We start from the raw sequence: 25,084 nt of genomic DNA on the forward strand, positions 1-25,084 counted from the left end.
GAGATATATATACGTAACACTGTTAACTTTGGTTTATCTTGCTTATGTTACTAGATTATAAGAAGATACTAATGAAGATAGTGGTTTTAACATCAAAACCAGACTCCAGGTGCAGTCTATTGCTGCTGGTTCATTTCTGAAGTGTTACGGTTCATAACAAAATGCTAGAATCTTTCCTGTCATACCCTATGATCGTAGCTTATAACTGTTATCCCACCAGGTGCTGCATCCAATTTAACCTCTTGTCGTTCTAGCTAACAAAAACTGATTACTGAAAAACTCAGTGAGATAGAAGGTGCAAGATAATACTTCACAATGAAGTCAAATGGAATGGGAAACTTTACTGATACACTGTACATCATTGCCTCAGTCAAAGTAAGAATTATAAAGCTCAATTGTTTAATCACATATTGTGTACCATTTGTTATTTCGGGGTACAGCACTGATTTATAACATCACGCAGCATCCACCCAAATGAGATTTCTTTTCTAGGCTCGGGGGCTACTACCCCCTATATTAAGTTGCTAGCCGAAGCGATATTTACATAAGGTTAGATGACTCAGTGAATCGCTTCCCACCTTCACAGCAGGAGAACAGCCTCTCCCCAATGTGAACACAATGATGAACATTTAGTTGATTTGGCTGAGAGAATCTCTTCCCAAAGTCTGAGCAGGTGATCAGCCTCTACCCAGTGTGAACTCGCTGGTGTCTCTGTAGTTGAGATGACCAAGTGAATCCCTTCCCACAGTCTGAGCAGGTGAACGGCTGCTCCCCACTGTGAACTCGTTGGTGTGCCAGAAGGTCGTATGACCGACTGAATCCCTTCCCACAGTCTGAGCAGGTGAACGGCCTCTCCCCAGTGTGAACTCTCCGATGTTCCTTCAGTTGAGATGACCAAGTGAATCCCTTCCCGCACACGGAGCAGGTGAATGGCCTCTCCCCGGTGTGAACTGACCTGTGTACCAGTAAGTGGGATGACCGAGTAAACCCCTTCCCACAGTCTGAGCAGGTGAATGGCCTCTCTCCAGTGTGAACTCGCTGATGTACTTGCAATTTAGATGAGCAAGTGAATCCCTTCCCACAGTCTAAGCAAGTGAATGCCCTCTCTCCAGTGTGAACACTCTGATGCTCCTTCAGTTGAGATGACCAAGAGAATCCCTTCCCACAGTCTGAGCAGGTGAATGGCCTCTCCCCAGTGTGAACTCGCTGATGTACCTTCAGATTAGATGAGCAAGTGAATCCCTTCCCACAGTCCGAGCAGGTGAACGGCCTCTCCCCAGTGTGAACTCGCTGGTGTGCCATTAGGTTGGATGACAGAGTGAATCCTTTCCCACACACTGAGCAGCTGTACGGCCTCTCTCCGGTGTGAACTCGTTTATGTACCTTCAGTTTAGATGACCGAGTGAATCCCTTCCCACAGTCTGAACAGGTGAACGGGCTCTTCCCAGTGTGAACAGACTTGTGTACCAGTAGGTCGGATGACCGAGTGAATCCCTTCCCACAGTCTGAGCAGGTGAACGGCCTCTCTCCAGTGTGAACTAACTTGTGTACCAGTAGGTCAGATGACTGAATGAATCCCTTCCCACAGTCTGAGCAGGTGAATGGTCTCTCCCCAGTGTGAACTCGCTGATGTAGCTTCAGTTGAGATGATAAAGTGAATCCCTTCCCACAATCTGAGCAGGTGAACGGTCTCTCCCCAGTGTGAACTCGCTGATGTACCTTAAGATCAGATGAGGAAGTGAATCCCTTCCCACAGTCTGAGCAGGTGAATGGCCTCTCCCCGATGTGAAATCGCAGATGTACCTTCAGTTGAGATGATGAAGTGAATCCTTTCCCACAGTCTGAGCAGGTGAACGGCCTCTCTCCAGTGTGAACTCTCTGATGTACCTTCAGTTGAGATGAGCAAGTGAATCCCTTCCCACATTCCGAGCATGTGAATGGCCGCTTCCCGGTGTGAACTGACTTGTGTACCAGTAGCTGGGATGACCGAGTGAATCCCTTCCCACAGTCTGAGCAGATGAACGGCCTCTCTCCAGTGTGAACTCTCTGATGTTCCTTCAGTTTAGATGACTGAGTGAATCCCTTCCCACACACTGAGCAGGTGAATGGCCTCTCCCCAGTGTGAACTGACTTGTGTACCAGTAGGTGGGATGACCGAGTGAATCCCTTCCCACAGTCTGAGCAGGTGAACGGCCTCTCACCAGTGTGAACTCGCTGATGTACCTTCAGTTTAGATGAGCAAGTGAATCCCTTCCCACAGACTGAGCAGGTGAATGGCCACTCTCCACTGTGAATTCTCTGATGTTCCTTCAGTTGAGATGACCAAGTAAATCCCTTCCCACACACTGAGCAGGTGAACGGCCTCTCCCCAGTGTGAACTCGCTGATGTACCTTTAGTTTAGATGACCGAGTGAATCCCTTCCCACACACTGAGCAGGTGAACAGCCTCTCACCAGTGTGAACTCGCTGATGTACCTTTAGTTTAGATGACTGAGTGAATCCTTTCCCACAGACTGAGCAGGTGAATGGCTTCTCCACAGTGTGAACTTGCTGGTGAGCCATTAGATCAGATGACCGAGTGAATCCTTCCCCACAAATTCAGCAGGTGACCAGCCTCTGCCCAGTGTGAACTGACCGGTGTGTCCACGGGTGGGAAGACCGACTGAATCCCTTCTCGCACACAGAACAAATGAATGGCCTTGCCTAGTGGGAACTTGCTGATGTACCTTCAGTTGAAATATCCGACTGAATCCATTCCCACTGTCTGAGCAGATGATTGGGTCCCGTCTGTGTAAGATGACGGGTATGCCAGTCACACAGATGATCAACTGAATCCCTCCCCACAGTCTGAGCAGGAAAGATGTTCGAGTGAATCCCTTGTTCCACTTCTTAAATATCTGGACAGCGACAACAAAACTAGTGTGTTGTGTTCACGATTCGCGCAAATTCCTCGTCATTTGCAACCTGTAAAGAGATTTACAAAATCCATCAATGGGTGTAGGACAACCTTTCAGATGAGATCACTTGAGATGTCAAGGTGTGATCTGTCATCACACTGTTACAGTGAAGTTCAACACAAGTTGGAGAAGGAAATCACCTTCTAACTGGGCACAGTGCTGGTGTCTGGTATGACCATCAAACTCTCTGATGCTTTTCATGTCTCTGTAAGAATGGGGCATTTCTGCCATCTCCAGCTGTGACCTGGCTCAGTTTGACTCTCTCCATTGGTATTATTCCCTATTCCCACTGAGCTGCATGGGTTCCTGGCCCCAAAGTAACTGAAACAATCTCACACAAATAGCTGGCAGTGCATTCCATGCACCCACCAGTCTCTGTGTAGAAAACATACCCCTGACATCCCCACAGTATCTATTTCAAATCACCTTAAACTGTGCCCCCTTATGTGAGCCATTTCAGCCCTGGGAACAAACCTCTGGCTATCCACAAGGTCAATGCCCCTCATCATCTTATGCACCTAAAAAATGCTCGAAACAGAAAGAATGAAATTATGCATTACTTCGAGGATTTGTCAGAAGTATACAGAATTATGAGGGTAAAGATAGGGTAAATGCAAGCAGCTTTTTCCTCTGAGGTTGGGTGGGATGACAACTAGAGGGCCTGGATAAGTGAGGAAGGTGAAAATTTAACAGGAACATTTGGAAAAGCTCTTTACTGAAATGGTTGTGTGAGCATGGAATGAGATGCCAACACAAGTGGTGAATATGAGCTCGGTTTCATCATTTGAAGGAAGTTTGGGTGGGAGCCTGGTTGGTAGGGGTATGGAGGGCGATGGTCTCGGTGCAGGTAGATGCATTAGACAGTTTAAATGTTTTTTTTTTTCGGCATTGACCAGATGAGCCAAATAGCCAGTTTCTCTGTGAACGGTTCCACGTTTCTATAACAGAGAAGCTGGCCAAACTTGTTTGGAAGGGAAAAGGTAGGAGTGACAATGGAGCAGCAATGGCTGGAGTTTCTGGGAGCAATTCGGGAGATCAGTTGTCGATAATATCCCAAAGAAGTGGAAGTATTGGAAAGGCAGGAGGACACAACTGTGGCTGGAATGAGAAGCCAAAGCCAACATAAAAGCCAAAGAGAGGGCAAACAAAAGAGCAAAAGCTATTGGGAAGCTAGAAACCAACAGAAGACAACCAAAGAAAAAAAAGTCAAATGAGCTCCGGGCATGGAAAGATGATTAATGAGTCAGTCATTAGTGAGTCTTGGTAGCACCCAAAAGTCTGAGGCATTTAGAGGAACGAAATATACAGGGCCTCAATATCTCATGAAAGCCAAGTTTCCCTGAACCAGTTACGTTTCAACTTTCATTTTGTACAAATTCTACACCCTCAAAATTTCACTTCTCAAGGCCTCCCATTTACTAAGTACTCCTTTGTGAGAAAACAGCCTGTCCCAATCCACACTTGCCAGATCCTTTCTGATACCATCAAAATTGAACTTTCTCCAATTTAGAATCTCAACCCATGGTCCAGACCTCTCTTTTTCCATCTTTATTTTGAATTTCATGTCATTATGATCACTAATTTCTGTCACCAGCCCTGATCATTTCCTAACAGCTTATTGCACACTTCTACATTGGGAATTTTACGTACCGATTATGGGCACATTTGAGAAACTCTACCCCATCTATTCCTTTTACAGTATGGGAGTCCCAGTCAATATATGGAAAGTTAAAATTACTTACTGAATAACTTTTGTTCCTCTAAATCCCTCAGACTATTGGGTGCAACCAAGTCCCAATAATGTCTACAATATCATAATTCCCTTTCCTGAGCTCATTGGGCTTTCCTCCGATGCTTCTTGCATTGTGATATACACAGCTCAGCACATTCATCACACCAGGCTCAACCATTTGATTGCTGACTCTGTCTGAGGTCTGAACAACATCTGACTGGTGTCAAGAAAACAACCTCTCCCTCAATGTCACAAAAACAGAGGAGCTGATTGTGGTGGACAGGAGGAGTGGAGACACAGACAAGGGTGTCACCCTGGGGCTAGTGAACAACCGACAGCTTCCCCAGTTTCTAAACCCCCCCAGTGGTGGGCACTTAATCTGGACTCCACTGCATTTGAACCCCTTCCGCCAGCGGCCGACCCTCATGTGACTCTGTGCTATGACCCTACGGGGTGCGTCACTGAGGAAAGCCAATATTATGCACCCCTCGAGGGACAGAAGTTCCCAGTCATGGTGATTGGAGAGGTTAAAGGAAGAGAGGGCAGTGCATTACTGGCCGAAGTTCCGGATTTCCTTTGGCGACAGACAGGACTGGTGTTTCCCCATACCAGCGTCAGGGTTTGCCCTGGGTTCAAGCCAAAGAGCCTAGGGTTCCTTGCCCACACCCTGACGAAACAAGCCTCCATCACCGAGGGAGACTGGCAAGACTTGGCTGCAGTCTGACTTCAATACTGGAAGGAGTCTGAGGTGAAGACACTCTTTTAATATTGACCGAACGCAAGACATTATACCACAGCTCTGGGCAATTTCAGGCCATGGTTGTCCGCACCGACTGCCCCCGTCTGGATCAGAGTGAAAGAAGGACAGGCTCTCCCATCCATTCCGCAATACTCCCTCTAGCCCGAGACACCGTTTCATGAGGATGGAAGCTCTTTTGTGGATCCAGCAGGGAATCGATGCGATAGTGACGGACGGTGAAGTAATTAAGCAGGCCTCTTTTGAAGTGGCTGTCTCCGCCCAGAAGGCTGAGCTGTTTGCTCTGACTCATGCCTGTATCCTAGCAACAGACTAAAGTGGGAACGTTTGCACAGACTCCCGTTATGCATTTGGAATTGTACTTGACTACGGCACTCTCTGGGAATGTGGGGATTCCTGACTTCCTCTGGCCACCCCATTAGTAATGCCACCTCTGTAAACAACTTACTCACCGCTCTGCAGCTACCTCGAGTTTTGACCATTATCAAATGTGCAGCCCACACCCGCATGTCTACCCTGGTCACTAAAGGCAATGCTTTAGCAGATTAGACAGCGAAAACTGTGGCAAAATCCTCAGTAGTTGTAGTCCCCTCGGGTTCCTGTCAAACAACCTTCCATGACTAAAGCAGAGCGGGTTTGCCAGACATGACGGAGGTACATAGTTTTCAGGGGGATGCCTCTGTGGAGGAGTGCAAACTGTAGTCCCATATGAGATGCCAGAAAGTCCCTGGCCTAAGTTTTCGGATCACCCAGCGGGACAGGTTTGTGTTCCTACACAGTTTTTACCAATATTGGTCGATCAGAAACATGACTTGACACACCTGGGAAAGGAGGGAATGGTTGGTAACCTTTACCCTGCACATCGGGTATGACTACCCTGCCAGGTGGATCTTTTTGTGTCTACAAGTTGATTTTATTGAATTGCCTAGAGTACATTGCTATAGATACTGCTTAGTTATTATAGATGTGCTTAGTAGATAGATTGAAGCTGTTCCAACTACCATCGATACTGCTGTGACTGTTGTGAATGTATTATTACGGGAAATAATTCCCAGGTACGGCCTGCCAGAGATGCTGAGTTCAACAATGGCCCACACTTTATGGTGAAAGTAAACGAAGGGGTATGTAACAAACTAGCTATCAAGCAACAATTCCACTGTGTACACCACCCACGGGCCGCTGGCAGAGTGGAAAGAGCCAATGGCACTCTGAAGAGTAAACTAGCCAGACTAACAGCGGAGACTGGACTCACTTGGTTGAAGGTCCGACCATCAGCCCGATTCCACATGAGGGTTACCCCACAGGGGAAAACAGGGCTGTCACTAGCTGAAATCATTTCCAGACGGCTCATGAGGACACCCTGGGTACAAAGTCTCAGGATTAAAGGCAAAGTGAATAAGAATAAGGAAACTTGGTTCTCGATGGATATTGGAATTCTGATAAAGAAGAGAGAGATGTATGACATGTATAAGAAACAGGGAGCAAAGAAGGTACTTGAGTAGTATAAAAAGTGTTCCGTTGTTTAAAGCAGGCTCTAAAAGTAATCCGGGAAATTATAGGCTGGCAAGTTTGATGTCGGTCATGGGTAAATTATTGGAAGGAGTACTAAGAGATAGGATCGACAATTACTTAGATAGACAGGGACTTATTAGGGAGAGTCAACATGGCTTTGTGCCATATATTAGAGATTTTCGAGGCGGTTACAAGGAAAGTGGATGAAGGGAAGGCAGTGGATGTTGTCTACATGGACTTCAGTAAGGCCTTTGACAAAGTCCCGCATCGGAGGTTAGTTAGGAAGATTCAGTCACTAGCTATACATGGTGAGGTAGTACATTTGATTGGGAATTGAGAATGGGAAAAGTCAGAGAGTGGTAGTGGAGGATTGCTACTCTGAGTGGAGGCCTGTGACTAGTGGTGTACCACAGGGATCAATGCTGGGTCCATGGTTATTTGTCATCTATATCAATGATCTGGATAATAATTTGGTAAATTGGATCAGCAAATTTGTTGATGATACAAAGATTGGAGGTGTAGTGCACAGTGAAGAAGGTTTTCAAAGCTTGCAGAGGGATCTGAACCAGCTGGAAAAATGGCAGATGGAGATTAGATAGATAGATACTTTATTCATCCCCATGGGATTAATACACACAAGTGTGAGGTATTGCACTTTGGAAAGTCAAACCAAGGTAGAACATACAAGGTAAATGGTAAGGTACTGAGGAGGGCACTAGAACAGAGGGATCTAGGAATACTGATACAAAATTCCCTAAAAGTGGCATCACATGTAGATAGGGTAGTAAAGAGAGCTTTTGGTACATTGGCCTTTATAAATCAAAGTACTGAGTATAAGAGTTGGAATGTAATGGTGAGGTTGCATATTGCATTAGTGAGGGGGAATTTGGAGTACTGTGTGCAGTTTTGGTCACCGAATTACAGGAAGAATATTAATAAGGTCGAAAGAGTGCAGAGAAGGTTTACAAGGATGTTGCCGGGACTTGAGAAACTGAGTTACAGAGAAAGGTTGAATAGGTTAGGACTTTATTCCCTGGAGCGTAGGAGAATGAGGGGTGATTTGATAGAGGTGTATAAAATTATGATGGGTATAGATAGAGTGAATGCAAGCAGGCTTTATCCACTGAGGCTAGGGGAGAAAAAAACCCAGAGGACATGGGTTAAGGGTGCAGGGCGAAAAGTTTAAAGGGAAAATTGGGGGGGGGGGGCGTCTTCACAACTGGGTCTGACTGGTACTGGCATAACTGGTTCTTCTGGGCACATTCAGTCTCACTCCCAACTATTTCCTACCTTCCTTTGTGCAGGTATGTAATGTCTAAAGGACCAGTGTTTGAGTAAATAAGACTCACCAAACTTTCTCCCGACAGAATCACTGGAATCTCCGAGTTAGATTGGTTCTCTCCAGTTGATGCTCTCAATCCTCGGGCTGGTTCACTTGTTGCTGTTCCCTTGTCTTCAGTCGTGGTTTTTCTTCCAATAAATCTCTCACTGCAGGTCTAACTTTAACATGAAAGATAATGAAGCACGTTAACAATGAAAAGGAGGACCAAACATTTCTGCTTAATGTTACTAGGAACAAAACTCACTGAAATTTAAACGTTGAAGGCAAATATAATGATCTCAGTGAACAATCTTTTATTCTCCCTCACATGACACAGACGATACGGGATAAGAAGGAGCCATCATTCAGTCATGGTAAGACACAAGCCACAGGAACAGAATCAGGTGATTCAATCCATCTGGTCTGCTCCACCACTCAACCATTCAACCAGGGCTGATTTTTATTTCAACACCATATTCCTGCCTTCCTCCTGTAACCCTGAAGCTACTCAGCAATCATTAGTATATTAATCTTCACAAATAGACCCAGATGGCAGCCTCAAACAAATTCTGCGGCAACAAATTCCACAGATCAGACATCTTTTGGCCAAAAAAAATTTCTCATCTCAGTTTTAAAGGGAAGCAAGTTTATTCTGAGACTGTGCTGTCAGATCACAGACTCCCCGTCTAATGGAAACATCCTCTCCATGTCCACTGTATCCAGGCTTTTCAGCATTCGGTAGGTTTACTTAACCATACATCCCTCCACCACCCCCACCGTCCCTCTGAACTCCATTGAGCACAGATCCAGAACCATCAAATGCTCCTCATACATAACACCGATCATTCGTGAGATTATTCATGTGAACCTCATTAGCAACAACTGCACCGTACACATTTCCAGGAATAACAGACAAATTGGTTCCAGGATAATTTACAGGGAAAATTTGTGCTTCCTTTACTGTTATACTATCACTCCATTTCCAGGTTAAAACAGAACCATTTCAGGAAATTTGTATTACAGATCCTAGGATACAGATCTTGTCTGTACTGAACCGACCGCCGTCGCTGGACTATAAACGTGCAGGAGTAATGTATGGCTCACTGAGGCTCGAACCATTCTCCCCCTAGACTTCCCAGGCCCTCGGTAAAGCAGGCAGTGAAACCAAAGATCCCCACAACCTGGTACGTTCTCCTTTCTCACCCACCCCACTCCGGGAGAAGACACAACAGCCATAAAGCTCCAGGACAAATGTGAGGAGCCCCAGGAAGTGAGGCCAGTTCGGGGAAGTTAATGGGACTCAGTGGCCGACATCACACCACGTGATCTTGCGTCACAAAGCGGAGGGCGGGGCGAATCTGCGGCACACAGCCCCACGTGACCTGACGGCGGGACTTCCATTTCAATTCTGTGGAAACAGACAGCCTGGGCTCCTGGTTTGGATCGTTCAATGCAGATTAAGTGAAGTCGACACATTTCTGACGAGCCCAGATAACTGGAAAACAAATGATTAACTGGCCCTCAGTTCGGGGCTCACGGCCAACATCGGATCTCCCCGCTCGGGATCGGTCTCAATACTCACCGATGGGAAAGTGATATCTTCGGCCCGCAGACAGTGATCCCGACGGAAGAGACGAAAGTCTTTCCCGAACACACAGCCGACCCACTTCAGCTCTGAGCGGAGAGGAAAACACCGTCCACCCGGGGACTGTGAGCATGCGCGAAGAGATTGTTACATCATCGGGAGGCGGGGCCTCGGAAACAGACGCGCAGATGCTGCCCATCTGCGGTTAAATGGGAGGGGCAAACGGGATCACGTGTCAGGATTGGTGACACAGCCCTCCCCCCCCAGGCAGAGACTCCAGCTACTCATTAGTCTGTGGATAGAAGCAAACTTGCCGCTCACATCTCCTCTCACCTTAAATGTATTAGACATTTCAACCCCCAGGAAAAATATATCGTCTTTCCACTCTATCTATTCCTCTCGTAATCTTATAAACTTCCATCCAGTCTCACCCCAGCCTGAGCCGCTCTGGAGAAAACAACACAAGTTTGTCCAGCCTCTCGTTATAGCTCATGCCCTCTAATCCAGGCAGTGTCCTGGTAAACCTCTTCTGCGCCCTCTCCAAAGCCCCGACATCCTTCCGAGAATGGGGGCGACCAGAACTGTATGAAACACTCCAGATCTGGTCTAACTATTTTTATAAAACTGTGTTACGAACTGTAACGTTTTAGAAACGAACCAGCAGTAATGGAGTTCGCACTGGAGTCTGGTTTTGATGTTTAAAACCATTCTCTTTATTAGGATCTACTTATAGTAACAATGAAATAAAGGAAAGTTAACAGTGTTATGTGTATATATGTGTAAATATAATTCCCAAACTATCGAGCGTGAGGGAACAAAGCTCAGAGTCTTGAGATGGTAAAGTAGGAAAGTTCAGTAATCCACGGAATAAATGATGGGAGAGAGATATTTGTAATCCAGGGTGAAACGTAGAGAAAAGGCAGTTACTTCAAAATAACCGCCGACGACGTTCTTATCCGTTGAATCCGTCACAGACGAGTTATCAGCGAAAGTGACCTGTCACAGGAATACCGTCTTCCAGGGGTTACCACACAGCATACCCAGGCAAGGGTTAACACAAGATATTCCAAAACCCACTCCTATGGATTATACGAAGTGACAGCCACACACGTTCGTTGTGGTTCTGTGTTCTGATGATCAACCCACTCTTGTGGGCAGAGGAGAGTTCCAAGCCTCAGCTGCGACTAACTGAAGCGATCAGCTTTTCCAGTCTCTCTCTCTGTCTCTTTAGACTGGCCGACTGCCTGTCTGCAGATATCTCTCTCTCTCTCTCTCTCTCTCTCTCTCTCTCTCTCTCTCTCTCTCTCTCTCTCTCTCTCTCTCTCTCTCTCTCTCTCTCTCTCGTGGTTCAGTCCACAGTCAGCGCTGTCAGCCTGTGACTGACGTCATAGCCCCGCCTCCTTGGAGTCTGAGATTTCTCTGATCATCGACACTGTTCAGGGTTTTGCATTTAACAGTGTACTGTCTCATACATTCGACCTACCGAGCTGACAAGATGATCATCACTAATCAAATCTCAGTGAGATTTCTCAGGTCCTGTTGAATTTATTGCCAAGTGCACAAGTACGGGAAGGTACAGGTACAGAGAAACACTGACGTGTGGCAGCATCACAGGCAAGTACATTCAGATAGCAGACGGAACACAAATTATACGATTCTCTGTCAGTCACAATCTGTAAATATGTTTTAAGTCATTAAGGATATATAAAATACATTTTGTCATGATCAATATTAAAATGTGCATTTTGAGTCAACAACAGACTTGGAAATGTTGAATTTGATACCTGTCTCCATTCCTTCTGTAATCCACAACCAGCTCCTGTGTTTTTGTGACAATGTGGGAGAAGTTGTTTTCTTGACCCCACTGTGTCGGGGTGATGACTTCTTCTCTGTAAGTTGCCTCGTTATTATTTGAGATTAGGCCAGTCAGTGTAGTGTCGTCAGCAAATTTAATTAGCAGATTGGAGCTGTGGGTGGCGACGCAAGTCATGGGTGCACAGAGTAAAGTAAGGGGCAAGAAGCCAACCCTGTGGGGTATGTGTGCTGAGGGTCAGAGAGAGAGAGAGAGGTGCGCGAGCCCATACTTACCACCTGCCGGCGATCTGACAGGAAGTCCAGGATCCAGCTACACAAGGCAGGGTGAAGGCCGAGGTCTCTGAGCTTCTTGTCGATACTTCACGCCTTCGTATGGCTACTGCTCTGCCCATGACTGCAAGGAACTGCAGAGAACATCAGAGAAACAAGCCTCCCCTCCAGGGACTCTTCCTACACTTCCCCTGCCTCGGAAAAGCAGGTCATGTACTCAAAGACCCTCACAACCTGGACATTCTTGCTGCAAACCCGCTCCCCCATCGGGGAAGAGATACAAAAGCCTTAAAGCGCGAACCACCCGGCTCAAGGACGGTTTCCTGTCTGTGGTTAGAAGCCAAATGAATGATAAAATGGACTCGGCCTCACAATGTAACTCGACGTGACCCTGCACTATATGTCTATCTGCACTGCACTTTCTCTGCAGCCATAATGCTTTGTTACAGTTACTGTTTTGTCCTTTTCATTTTTCATTATTAGAATCTTTTTTATTGCTACATAATCTTCGACAGCTATAAAATGATACAAAACTTCAATATATTAATATGTATACAATTAATAAAGCTGAAAGAATTGATTGTAAATGATCAAAATGGAATGATATATGTATAGAAAAAGGAGGAAAAAAAGAACCCCATCTAACTCGGGAAAAAAACCTACTAACTACAAAAAAAGGGAAAAAAATCCATTAGGAATGAAACCCACGAGCAAAACGTTTGACCATCATCTAAATATAAAATAAATCATCAACCTCATTTCATATTTATAAAAAAATTGTAAAGAAACCATATAGCATAATTCATATTAAATGATAATATTTGGCAAAGAACCCCATCTTCTCACAAAATCGAATCGAGGATCAAAAGTTCTACTTCTAATTTTTTTCAAACTAAGACATAACATTCCTTGAGAAAACCATTCAATTAATGTAAGGGAAGAAATATCTTTCCATTTTAATAAAATAGCCCTTCTTGTCAGTAGCGTAACAAATGCAATTACTTGTTGATCTGAAGATGAAATACCCTGAATCCGATGTGGAGCTATTCCAAATAGAACAGTCAATCTATTAGGTAGTAAATTAATTTTCAGAGCTTTAGAACTTGTTGAAAATAAAGACTTCCAAAACGATTTTAATTATGAACATGACCAGAACATATGTGACAATGTAGCTACTTCAGTTTTATATATATCACAGCATTTGACTATACTAGAAATATTTTAGATAGTCTCTCCTTTGTTAAATAATAACGGTGAACAATTTTAAATTGAATTGGCACATATAGAAGAAGAATTTCCGTTTTTCAAAACTCGAAGCCAATCTTCATTAACAAAGGCCATATGAAGTTCTCTCTCCCAATCTTATTTAGTCTTTAGTGAAAGGTTCTCTTTTTGTAACAAAAATAAATTATAAATTCTGCTAATGGAACCTTTCACTAAGGGATTCGATTTCAAAATGTTATCCAACAAATCAGATTCTTGTAAATATGGAAACTTATGTAGATATTGCTGTTAAAAATGTCCAATCTGAACATATTGCTGAAAATGTGTATGAGCGAAAGAAAATTTGTTAAATAACTCTTCAAAGGTCATCAATCGACAATCACAAAATAAATCTGTAAACGAATGGATCCCTTTATTTTTCCATAGGAGAAAAATGGGGACAGTTGTTGAAGGTTTAAATGAAATGTTTCGATACAAAAAACTGGACAACTAAATTGTTTCAAACTTTAAAAAATTTCGAAACTGAACCCAAATCGGTAGGAATTGTTTAATAAACGGGTAAAGATATAAATTTGGAATTTTAGAGAGCTATAAAGGTAATGGAGCTCCTAATATTGAAGTTAAATGAAATTGTTTAACAGCTTTTAATTCCAAATCAACCCATAATATTTTTTGGTTCTTACCAAGCCAATATAACCAAAAACATAATTCTCTAATATTCACAGCCCAATAATACAGTCTTAAATTAGAAAGTGCAAGTCCACCATCTTTTTTTAGGGCAAAACCAAAACATATGAATTAAAGAGGCATCAGCAGAGTTGCATTCATTACAAAGTGGAGAAACATTCAGATAAAAACTGGACAGCTTCTGTTTAGAAATGTAAGCTCTATGAACCACTTTAAATTGTAGAAGAGAATGACGAGCACAGAAAGATGATTTATTAACCCGTTTAAGAATTTTATTCCATCTATCATCAGAAATCTGACAGTTTAGGTCATCCACCCAAGCTTTTTTTATTTAATCTAAACAGTCTTGTCGAGAATCAATCATGAAGTTATAGATACCGGTAAAGGAACCATTAACAAAAGGTTTCAAATTTAAAATATGGAAATATGGAAACTTAGGTAAATATTGCTGTTAAAAATGTCCAAACTGAACATATTGCTGAAAATGTGTATGAGCAACAGAAAATTTGTTAAATAACTCTTCAAAGGTCATCAATCGACAATCACAAAATAAATCTGTAAAAGATTGGATCCCTTTATTTTCCATAGGAGAAAAATAGGGTCAGTTGTTGAAGGTTTAGATGAAAAGTTTCGATATGAAAAACTAGACAACTTAAATTGTTTATTTTTTTTAAAAAACGAAACTGAACACAAATCCGTAGGGATTGTTTAATAACCGGGTAAAGAGTTAAATTTGGAATTTTACTGAGCTGCATAGGTAATGGAGCTCCTAAAATTGAAGTTAAATAAAGTTGTTTAACAGCTTTTAATTCCAAATCAACCCATAATGATTTTTGGTTCTTACCAAGCCAATATAACCAAAAACATAATTGTCTAATACTCACAGCCCAATTAAATTCACAGTCTTAAATTAGGAAGTGCAAGTCCACCATCTTTTTTAGATTTGTGTAAATGATACTTATTAATTCTTGGTCTCTTATTGTTCCAAATAAAGGAAGAAATAAGAGAGTCAATTTGATCGATTTTTTTTAGTTAAAAAGATATGTATATTTTCGAAAATATATAAAAATCTAGGTAAAATCATCATTTTCACAGCATGAATACCACCTATTAAAGAAAAAGTAAGTGGATTCCATCTAGAAAATAGTTGTTTCATGGAGTCCATTAAAGGAACTACGTTCGCTTTATAGAGATCTTTATATTTTTTAGTAATTATAATAGCTAGATATCTAAACGTATTAACAATTCTAAAAGGAATACCATCATATATACTAACATGGACATTTAATGGAAACAATTCGCTTTTATTCAAGTTAAGTTTATATCCTGAAAATGTACCAAAATATTGAAGTGCTTCCAAAACATTAGGAATTGATTCCTCAAGACTTGAAATAAAAACCAAAAGATCATTTGCATAAAGAGAAATCTTATGTATGGTTCCATTCATAGAGATACCATGAATACTTTTAGCTTCTGGTAGTGTTATAGCTAAAGGCTCCAATACAAGATTAAATAATAAAGGGGTTAAATGACATCCCTGTCTAGTGCCACGAGAAAGTGAGAAAAAAGAAGAGCTGCAGTTATTAGTAATGACAAGCTCAAGGGCGGCTTCCTGTCTGTGTCTATAAGCAAAATGAATGATAAAATGGACTCGGCCTCACAATGTAACTCGACGTGACCCTGCACCATATGTCTATCTGCACTGCACTTTCTCTGCAGCCATAATGCTTTGTTACAGTTATTGTTCTGTCGTATATCAGCTCAATGTACTGTTGTAATGTATCGATCTGTGTGGATGGTACGTCAGGCAAAGTTATCACTGTAGCTCAGTACGTGATGATAATAAACAAATTCCCCATTTTAATTGTGTGGAAATTTTAGACAGACTGATTTTCTGCTCTGGAACCACAGAAGGAAACTGAACTGTTTTCATTTCTGAACTGAACTGAACTGTTGTCCAGCCTTTCCTTATAGCTCGTGCTCTCTAATCCAGGCAGTATCCTGGTAAACCTCTTCCCCGCCCTGTCCAAAGCCCCGACATCCTTCCGAGAATGGGGGCGACCAGAACTGCATGAAACACTCCAGATTTGGTCTAAATAGTTTTATAAAACTGTTGTTACGAACTGTGACGTTTTAGAAACGAACCAACAACAATAGAGTTCACACTGGAGTCTGGTTTTGATGTTAAAACCACTCTGTTTATTAGTATCTACTTATAACGTAGTAAATTAACGAAGTAAAGGAAAGTTTACAGCGTTAAGTGTATATATGTGTAAATATAATTCCCAGGCTACCGAGCCTGAGGGAACAAAGCTCAGAGTCTTGAGATGGTAAAGTAGGAAAGTTCAGTAATCCACGGAATAAATGACGGGAGAGAGATATTTGTAATCCAGGGTGGGTTAACACAAAATATTCCAAAATCCACTCCTATGGATTATACGCAGTGACAGCCACACACATTCGCTGTGGTTCCGTGTACCGATGCCCACTCTTGTGGGCAGCGGAGAGTTCCGATCCTCAGCTGCGACCAACTGAAGCGATCAGTTTTCTCTCTCTCTCTCTCTCTCTCTCTCTCTCTCTCTCTCTCTCTCTCTCTCTCTCTCCCCCCCCCCCCCCCGGCCGACTGCCTGTCTGCAGATCGCTCTCTCTCTCTCTCTTATGGTTCAGTCCACAGTCAGCGCTGTCAGCCTGTGACTGACGTCATAGCCCCGCCTCCTCACGCCGGCGCTCTTAAAGAAACACAGTACGACCGTAGGCTCGTAACAGCTGCAACACAACTTCCCGACTTTTGAACTCAATGCTTCAACTAATAAAGACAACGACTGCATTTGCCTTCTGAACCACCCGATCAATCTGTGCAGTCTCTTTCAGGGAGCGATGAACTTGAAATCTGAGATTCCTCTGATCATCGACACTGTTCAGGGTTTTGCATTTAACAGTGTACTGTCGCATACATTCGACCTACCGAGCTGCCAAGATGATCATCACTAATCAAATCTCACTGAGATTTCTCAGGTCTTGTTGAATTTATTGCCAAGTACACAAGTACGGGAAGGTACAGGTACAGAGAAACACTGACTTGTGGCAGCATCACAGGCAAGTACATTCAGATAACACACGGAACACAAATTATACGATTCTCTGTCAGTAACAATCTATAAATATGTTTTATGTCATTAACAATATGTAAAATACATTGTGTCATGATCAATATTAAAATGTGCTTTTTGTGTCAATAACAGACTTGGAAATGTTGAATATGCTCCCTGTCTCCATTCCTCCTGTAATCCCCAACCAGCTCCTTTGTTTTGTCACAATGAGGGAGAGGTTGTTTTCTTGTCGGGGTGATGACTTCTTCTCTGTAGGCTGCCTCGTTATTATTTGAGATTAGGCCAGTCAGTGTAGTGTCGTCAGCAAATTTAATTAGCAGATTGGAGCTGTGGGTGGCGACAAAAGTCGGGTGCACCGAGAGTAAAGGAGGGGGCAAGGAGTCACCCCTGTGGGGTATATGTGCTGAGGGTCAGAGAGACAGAGGTGACGGAGCCCACTCTTACCAACTGCCGGCGATCTGACAAGAAGTCCAGGATCTAGCGACAGGGTGAAGGCCGAGGTCTCTGAGCTTCTTGTCGATACTTCACGCCTTTGTATGGCTACTGCTCTGCCCATGACTGCAAGGAACTGCAGAGAACATCAGAGAAACAAGCCTCCCCTCCATGGACTATTCCTACACTTCCCCTCCCTCGGAAAAGCAGGCCATGTACTCAAAGATCCTCACAACCTGGACATTCTTGCTGCAAACCCGCTCCCCCATCGGGGAAGAGATACAAAAGCCTTAAAGCGCGAACCACCCGGCTCAAGGACGGCTTCATGTCTGTGGTTATAATCCAAATGAATGATAAAATGAACTCGACCTCACAATGTAACTCGACGTGACCCTGCACCATATGTCTATCTGCACTGCACTTTCTCTGCAGCCATAATGCTTTGTTACAGTTACTGTTTTGTCCTTTTCATTTTTTTTAAATTTTTAGAATCTTTTTTATTGGTACAGAATCTTGTACAGCTATAAAATGATACAAAACTTCAATAGATTAATATGTATGCAATTAATAAAGCTGATAAAAAGTGATCGTAAAATATAAAATTGGGAATTATATATATGGGGAAAAAAGGAACCCCATCTAACTAGGGGGGAAAAAAACCACTAACTACACACATTTGACCATCATCTAAATATGAAAATAAGAAACATCAACCGCCATTTCGTATTTATAAAAAATAAATTTGGAAGGAAACCATACAGAGTAATTCAAATTAAATGATAATATTTGGCAAATGAACCCCATCTTCTCAGAAAATCGAATCGAGGATCCAAAGTTCTACTTCTATGTTTTTCCAAACTAAGACATAACATTCCCTGAGAAAACCATTCAATTAATGTAGGGGAAGAAATATCTTTCCATTTTAATAAAATAGCCCTTCTTGTCAGTAGTGTAACAAATGCAATTACATGTTGATCTGAGGGTGAAATACCCTGAATATGATATGGAACTATTCCAAATAGAACAGTCAATCTATTAGGTTGTAAATTAATTTTCAGAGCTTTAGAACTTGTAGAAAATAAAGATTTCCAAAACGATTTTAATGAAGTACATGACAAGAACATATGTGACAAAGTAGCTACTTCCGTTTTACATCTATCACAACATTTGTCTATACAAGGAAATATTTTAGATAGTCTCTCCTTTGTAAAATAATAACGGTGAACAGTTTTAAATCGAATTAAACGATGGTGGGCACATACAGAAGAAGAATTTAAGTTTTTCAAAACTCGAAGCCAATCTTCATTAACAAAGGCCATATGAAGTTCTCTCTCCCAATCTTATTTAGTCTTTAGTGATAGGTTCTCTTTTTGTAACAAAAATAAATTATAAATTCTGCTAATGGAACTTTCAATAAGGGATTCGATTTCAAAATGTTATCCAACAAATCAGATTCTTGTAAATATGGAAACTTATGTAGATATTGCTGTTAAAAATGTCCAATCTGAACATATTGCTGAAAATGTGTATGAGCGAGAGAAAATTTGTTAAATAACTCTTCAAAGGTCATCAATCGACAATCACAAAATAAATCTCTAAACGAATGGATCCCTTTATTTTTCCATAGGAGAAAAATTGGGTCAGTTGTTGAAGGTTTAAATGAAAAGTTTCGATATAAAAAACTAGACAACTTAAATCGTTTAAAATTTAAAAAAAAACTAAACTGAACCCAAATCCGTAGGGATTGTTTAATAACCGGGTAAAGATTTAAATTTGGAATTTTAGAGAGCTGTAAAGGTAATGGAGCTCCTAAAATTGAAGTTAAATAAAATTGTTTAACAGCTTTTAATTCCAAATCAACTCATAATGATTTTTGGTTCTTAGCAAGCCAATGTAACCAAAAACATGATTGTCTAATATTCACAGCCCAATAATACAGTCTTAAATTAGGAAGTGCAAGTCCACCATCTTTTTTAGATTTGTATAAATGATACTTATTAATTCTTGGTCTCTTATTGGTCCAAATAAAGGAAGAAATAAGAGAGTCAATTTGATCGATTTTTTTAAGTTAAAAAGATGTGTATATTTTCGAAAATATATAAAAATCTAGGTAAAATCATCATTTTCACAGCATGAATACGACCTATTAAAGAAAAAGTAAGTGGATTCCATCTAGAAAATGGCTGCTTCATGGAGTCCATTAAAGGAACTATATTCGCTTTATAGAGATCTTTATATTTTTTAGTAATTATAATACCTAAATATCTAAGTGTATTAACAATTCTAAAAGGAATATCATCATAAATACTAACATGGACATTTAATGGAAACAATTCGCTTTTATTCAAGTTAATTTTATATCCTGAAAATCTACCAAAATCTTTAAGTGTTTCCAAAAGATTCGGAATTGATTCCTCAAGATCTGAAATAAAAACCAAAAGATCATCTGCATAAAGAGAAATCTTATGTATGGTTCTATTCATAGAGATACCAAGAATATTTTCAGCTTCACGTAGTGTTATAGCTAAACTCTCCAATACAAGATTAAATAATAAAGGGCTTAATGGACATCCCTGTCTAGTGCCACGAGAAAGTGAGAAAAAAAAGACCTGCAGTTATTAGTAATGACAAGCTCAAAGGCGGCTTTCTGTCTGTGGTTATCAGCCAAATGAATGATAAAATGGACTCGACCTCACAATGTAACTCTACGTGACCCTGCACCATATGTCTATCTGCACTGCACTTTCTCTGCAGCCATAATGCTTTGTTACAGTTATTGTTCTGTTGTATATCAGCTCAATGTACTGTTGTAATGTATCGATCTGTGTGGATGGTACGTCAGGCAAGATTTTCACTGTAGCTCAGTACGTTATGAAAATAAACAAATTTCCCATTTTAATTGTGTGGAAATTTTAGACAAACTGATTTTCTGCTCTGGAACCACAGAAGGAAACTGAACTGTTTTCATTTCTGAACTGAACTGTTGTCCAGCCTTTCGTTATAGCTCATGCCCTCTAATCCAGGCAGTATCCTGGTAAACCTCTTCCCCGCCCTCTCCAAAGCCCCGACATCCTTCCGAGAATGGGGGCGACCAGAACTGCATGAAACACTCCAGATGTGGTCTAACTAGTTTAATAAAACTGTTGTTACGAACTGTGACGTTTTAGAAACGAACCAACAACAATAGAATTCACACTGGAGTCTGGTTTTGATGTTAAAACCACTTTCTTTATGAGTATCTACTTGTCATATAGTAACTTAACGAAGTAAAGGAAAGTTTCCACTGTTAAGTGCATATATGTGTAAATATAACTACCAGACTATCCACCCTGAGGAAATAAATCTCAGAGTCTTGAGGTGGTAAAGTAGGAAAGTTCAGTAATCCACGGAATAAATGACGGGAGAGGGATATTTGTAATCCAGGGTGAAACGTAGAGAAACGGCCGTTACTTGAAAATACCGTCGTCGAAGTTCTTATCCGTTGAATCCGTCCACATACGAGTTATCAGCGAAAATGACCTGTCACAGGAATACCGTCTTCCAGGGGTTTACACACAACATACCCAGGCAAGGGTTAACACAATATATTCCAAAATCCATTCCTATGGATTATACGAAGTGACAGCCACACACATTCGTTGTGGTTCGTGTACCGATTATCAACCCACTCTTGTGGGCAGAGGAGAGTTCCAAGCCTCAGCTGCGACTAACTGAAGCGATCAGCTTTTCCAGTCTCTCTCTCTCTCTCTCTCTCTTTAGACTGGCCGACTGCCTGTCTGCAGATCGCTCTCTCTCTCTCTTGTTGTTCAGTCCACAGTCAGCGCTGTCAGCCTGTGACTGACGTCATAGCCCCGCCTCCTTGGAGTCTGCGATCCCTCTGATCATCGACACTGTTCAGCAAATGTAATTAGCAGATTGGAACCCGCCACTGCAGCCCCACAGTGCACTATGTACTGATTGCAAAGCTACGAAATTGCATGTGAATAGCCTCCCCTCCCCCAACTCCACTCTTTCTGCGTCACCAGCAGACTGGGGCATCTCACATCTCGCTGCCTCCGCCAGGACATTAAACTGTGAACAACTGTGGTCAGGGACTGATCTCTGGGGTACTCCAAACGCCACCTCCTTCCAGTCTGAAAACGACCCACTCATCCAGACACACACCACGGGCAGTTTATCGATCTCCAACGAAAAAGCCTAATCACCTACTCCTGAGGGTCAATACCATTGCTGACTCTGAGTTTACCACCGTCAAATGCCAGGAGGGACATAATATTCAGAAAGTCTCTAGTCACAGCCATGTAAATAAAATGTGATCTCTGTGGGTGTGTGACGCATGCTCAGAACGCGAAGGAGGCAGACAAACTGAGCCAAGTCACAGACTGATGAAGGGGAGGAGTGATCCATTTTGATACATAGAGGGAAGCAGAGAGTTTGATATTGTGCCTGGTGCCGAAACTGCGGTCAGTTTGAAGATGAAGTATTATTCCTCCAAATTGTTTGGAGCTGTGACAGTGTTTTTATCAGAAGGCACTATGGGGACTAAAATTACCTGAGTTGAAATGTTGTCCTTCCCCCCCCCCCCCCCCCCCCTACTGGCATTGCATGGAGTAGACGTGTTTCTCGAACAGCTTAGTTCTTTTTAAGTTACTGAATCCAATCTGCGTTGATGTCTCGTGCTAAAACTTCTGGAAAAAAGAAGAGGATCCTTCTGTGACTGTGGAAGCTATTGCGGAGCTAATTCGGAAGCTGAAGGCGAAACGTCTGAACCACATTCGGATGTGTGTTTAAAGGTTACCACAGAGCTTAAACGAATTGAGATTCTGCTGCAGACTATTCAAAACACTGCAGGAACAGACTACTCAGATTCAGGAACATGAGGATGCTTTAACGAGACTCGATACTAAGACGGATGAGTTGGGGAAGTTCGGAGATAAACAATCGAAAATCGTTGAATCTCTAAGACAAAAGATTGTTGCCTTGAGAATAGATCAAGAAGGAACAATATACGAATTTTGGGTCTTCCTGAGTTGGTCGAAGGCAATCGACCTTCAGAATTTTTTGCAAAGCTCTTGGCTCGTATGTTTTCTGACGTTTTGGAGACTCCGCCTAGAATAGCCCGGGCACACCGAGACCCAGTGTTTAAATCCTCTTCTCAGCAGAAACCTCCACCTGTGATCATTGCGTTTCTTGAAAAGAAAGGTTACTATAATTTGCCATCTCGTCGGTTAGGTATGATTAACTTTGAAGATGATAAGATAAGGCTGGTCGTTGATTATTTGCCCGGGGTATTAAATGAACGTTTTAAGTATAAGAAAAAAGTCATGGCTGAGTTATATAACAAAGGCTATAAACCTTCACTAAATTACCCCGCTCGCCTCAGGAACATTTTGAAAAATGAAATGTTGCCCTTCATCCACTTACAAGCTTTGTAAACGTTTAACAGTGTAGAAAAGTCAAAGGATCTGTGTATAGGAATCCCAACCACAACAGCTCGTTAGTTCCGCTGTATCTGTCAGTTCACCAGCGCTTGAATGCCGCCGATCCTTGAATGTGGAGGCGGAGATGTTGGAGAAGACAGTGCCCCACGCGCTACAAGGAGAGCCCGAGCACGTGTCCATGTCCGTGATCTGATTGGATACATTGCCATGACGTTGGTAGCAGTCTGACGTCATTAATCGCAGATACACCAACAGCTTCGCTCTGGGAAGCGGCCGTTCACCTGCTCCGTGTGTGCGAAGAGACTCATTCAGTTAACCCACCTTGTGATGCTCCGGTGAGTTCACAATAAATAGAGGCCACATTTCTGTCCGGAGTGAGCAAAGAGTTTTACTCAATCATCCCAGCTGCTGCAACACCAGCAACTTCACATCAGGGAGGAAGTTCAAATCAGCTCCGTGTTAAATGTTTAACCATCACGGTGACTGAAGGCAGCTGCAGGTTCATGAGGGACTGTTACTGTCAGATTCTGCAGTTCTTGCGGCTGCTCATCGCACCCAGGACTGAACCCTGGTCACTGAGCATTGGAGGAGTCTGATCTGCTGAAACTAGACTGGCGTTTAATATTGTGTATCTGTGAAAGATAAATCAGTTCTGTATCAAATCCCGTGTCTCAGGTACTTACTGTCTCTACCACACTCACATTGTACACTAGAGAGGCCGCTCGGCCCATCTGGTCCCTACCCAAGTTTCTGTTTCATATCAGTATATGCCGTTCCCCTCTCACTCTCCCTGAGATTACAGGTTGCAACTAGTTACCACTCTGTGGGATAGGAGATTTCCCTTGAATTTCATAAAATCACAGAAATCTACAACATATTACCGATGCTTTGGCCCAGAATGTTGTGCTGACCATGTAACTTACTCTAGAAACTGCTCAGAATTACTCTTCCGCATAGCCAGCTATTTTCCTAAGCTCCATGTACCTATCTAAGAGTCCCTTAAAAGACTCTATTGGATCCGCCTCTACCACCGTCGCTGGCAGTGCATTCCACACACACACCACTCTTTGCTTATAAAAACTCAGCTCTGACATCTCCTCTGTACCTACTTCCAAGCAGCTTAAACCTATTCCCCCTCGTGTTAGCCGTTTCTGCCCTGGGAAAAAGCCTCTGACTATCCACACGACCAATGCCTCTCATCATCTTATACACCTGCATGAATTTCCTGCATGATTTTCTCCAGGCTGAACGAAGCTGGTTAAACTCCTTCTTCCCTGCTCTTTTCAACGTTTTGGGTCATTTTCACCAATTTTAATGGACTGTGCCTCAGACAGCTGGGTTGTTGGAATTGTTACGTACCAGCAGCAATAGATCACTAATGGAGTCTGGTTTCGATGTTAAAACCACTCTCTTCATTAGTATCTGCTACAAATATAAAAGATTAAACAAAATAAACAGAAGTTAACAGTGTAATGCGTATATATAGCTCCCGAACTAACAAGCTTGGGAAACAATGCTTAAAGTCTGCAGATGGTAAAGTGGAAAAGTTCAGTAATCCACGGAATAAGTGAGTGAGAGGAGAGATTTGTAAATCCACACGAACTTGTGGAGAGAAGGCAATTACGAAGAATTCCACACACATTCCACGTTGGGTAAACGAAGTAACAGTCGCCGAAGATCTTATCCGTCGATTCGTTCCGAAATCCACTTAGAAATATCGCTAGATGACAGTGACAGGAATATCGTCTTCAGGTGGTTACCACAGAACACCCCGATTCCAGGTAAGGGCCAACAAAAGTGATACCACAGGATACTCCAGCAAATCCACACATATGGATGATACGAAGTGACAGTCACACATCCGTTGTGCACTGCATGCCGATGATCAACCCAATCTTTTGGGCATCGCAGTGACAAGCTGAAGTCTCTCACACTCTCTCTCTCTTCCTCTCCCTCTCCCTCTCTCTCTCCCTCCACTCCCTCTCTCCCCTCCCTCTCTCCCCTCCCCTTGTCTCTCTGTCTCTGCTGCAGGGCGTGTGTGACGTCACAGCCCCGCCTCACTCAGACACTTAAAGCGACACTCACAGTAAGCGAACCTGCGGTCTCGTAACAGAATGCGCCTCAAAGTCTGACAGCAGACTAGCGATTGAAACTTCGGTGGTGCAGAATCAGAAACCAAAGTGTTGCCAGCCTGAGTCAGGCTTTGGGGCTCCAGAGAGAGATGGGGTCTAGAGTTTACGA

General features: G+C 42.6%; 1 protein-coding gene across 3 annotated transcripts; it reads right to left on the minus strand.

The window, feature by feature from the left end:
- Positions 1-382: 382 nt before the first annotated feature.
- LOC140720874 (uncharacterized) lies at positions 383-9,989 on the minus strand. Of its 3 annotated transcripts, none has more exons than XM_073035722.1 (3): positions 9,862-9,989; positions 8,308-8,454; positions 383-2,964 (listed from the first exon to the last, which is right to left on the minus strand). In XM_073035722.1, exon 3 carries the CDS (start codon positions 2,560-2,562, stop codon positions 685-687), a length of 1,878 nt encoding a protein of 625 aa, XP_072891823.1. In that variant the 5' UTR covers positions 2,563-2,964; positions 8,308-8,454; positions 9,862-9,989; the 3' UTR covers positions 383-684. The 3 variants fall into 3 exon arrangements, with proteins under 3 accessions (XP_072891823.1, XP_072891822.1, XP_072891824.1); XM_073035721.1 differs by having other exon boundaries at positions 8,308-8,458; XM_073035723.1 differs by lacking the exon at positions 9,862-9,989 and adding an exon at positions 9,487-9,569.
- Positions 9,990-25,084: the final 15,095 nt, after the last annotated feature.

This window comes from Hemitrygon akajei, unplaced genomic scaffold (genome assembly GCF_048418815.1).
Source record: "Hemitrygon akajei unplaced genomic scaffold, sHemAka1.3 Scf000048, whole genome shotgun sequence".
NCBI lineage: Eukaryota > Metazoa > Chordata > Chondrichthyes > Myliobatiformes > Dasyatidae > Hemitrygon > Hemitrygon akajei.

Bases quoted from the DNA above. Each gene is read 5' to 3' on its own strand.
- LOC140720874 (XM_073035722.1), bottom strand. From the start codon at position 2,562: ATGGCTCACCAGCAAGTTCACACTGTGGAGAAGCCATTCACCTGCTCA.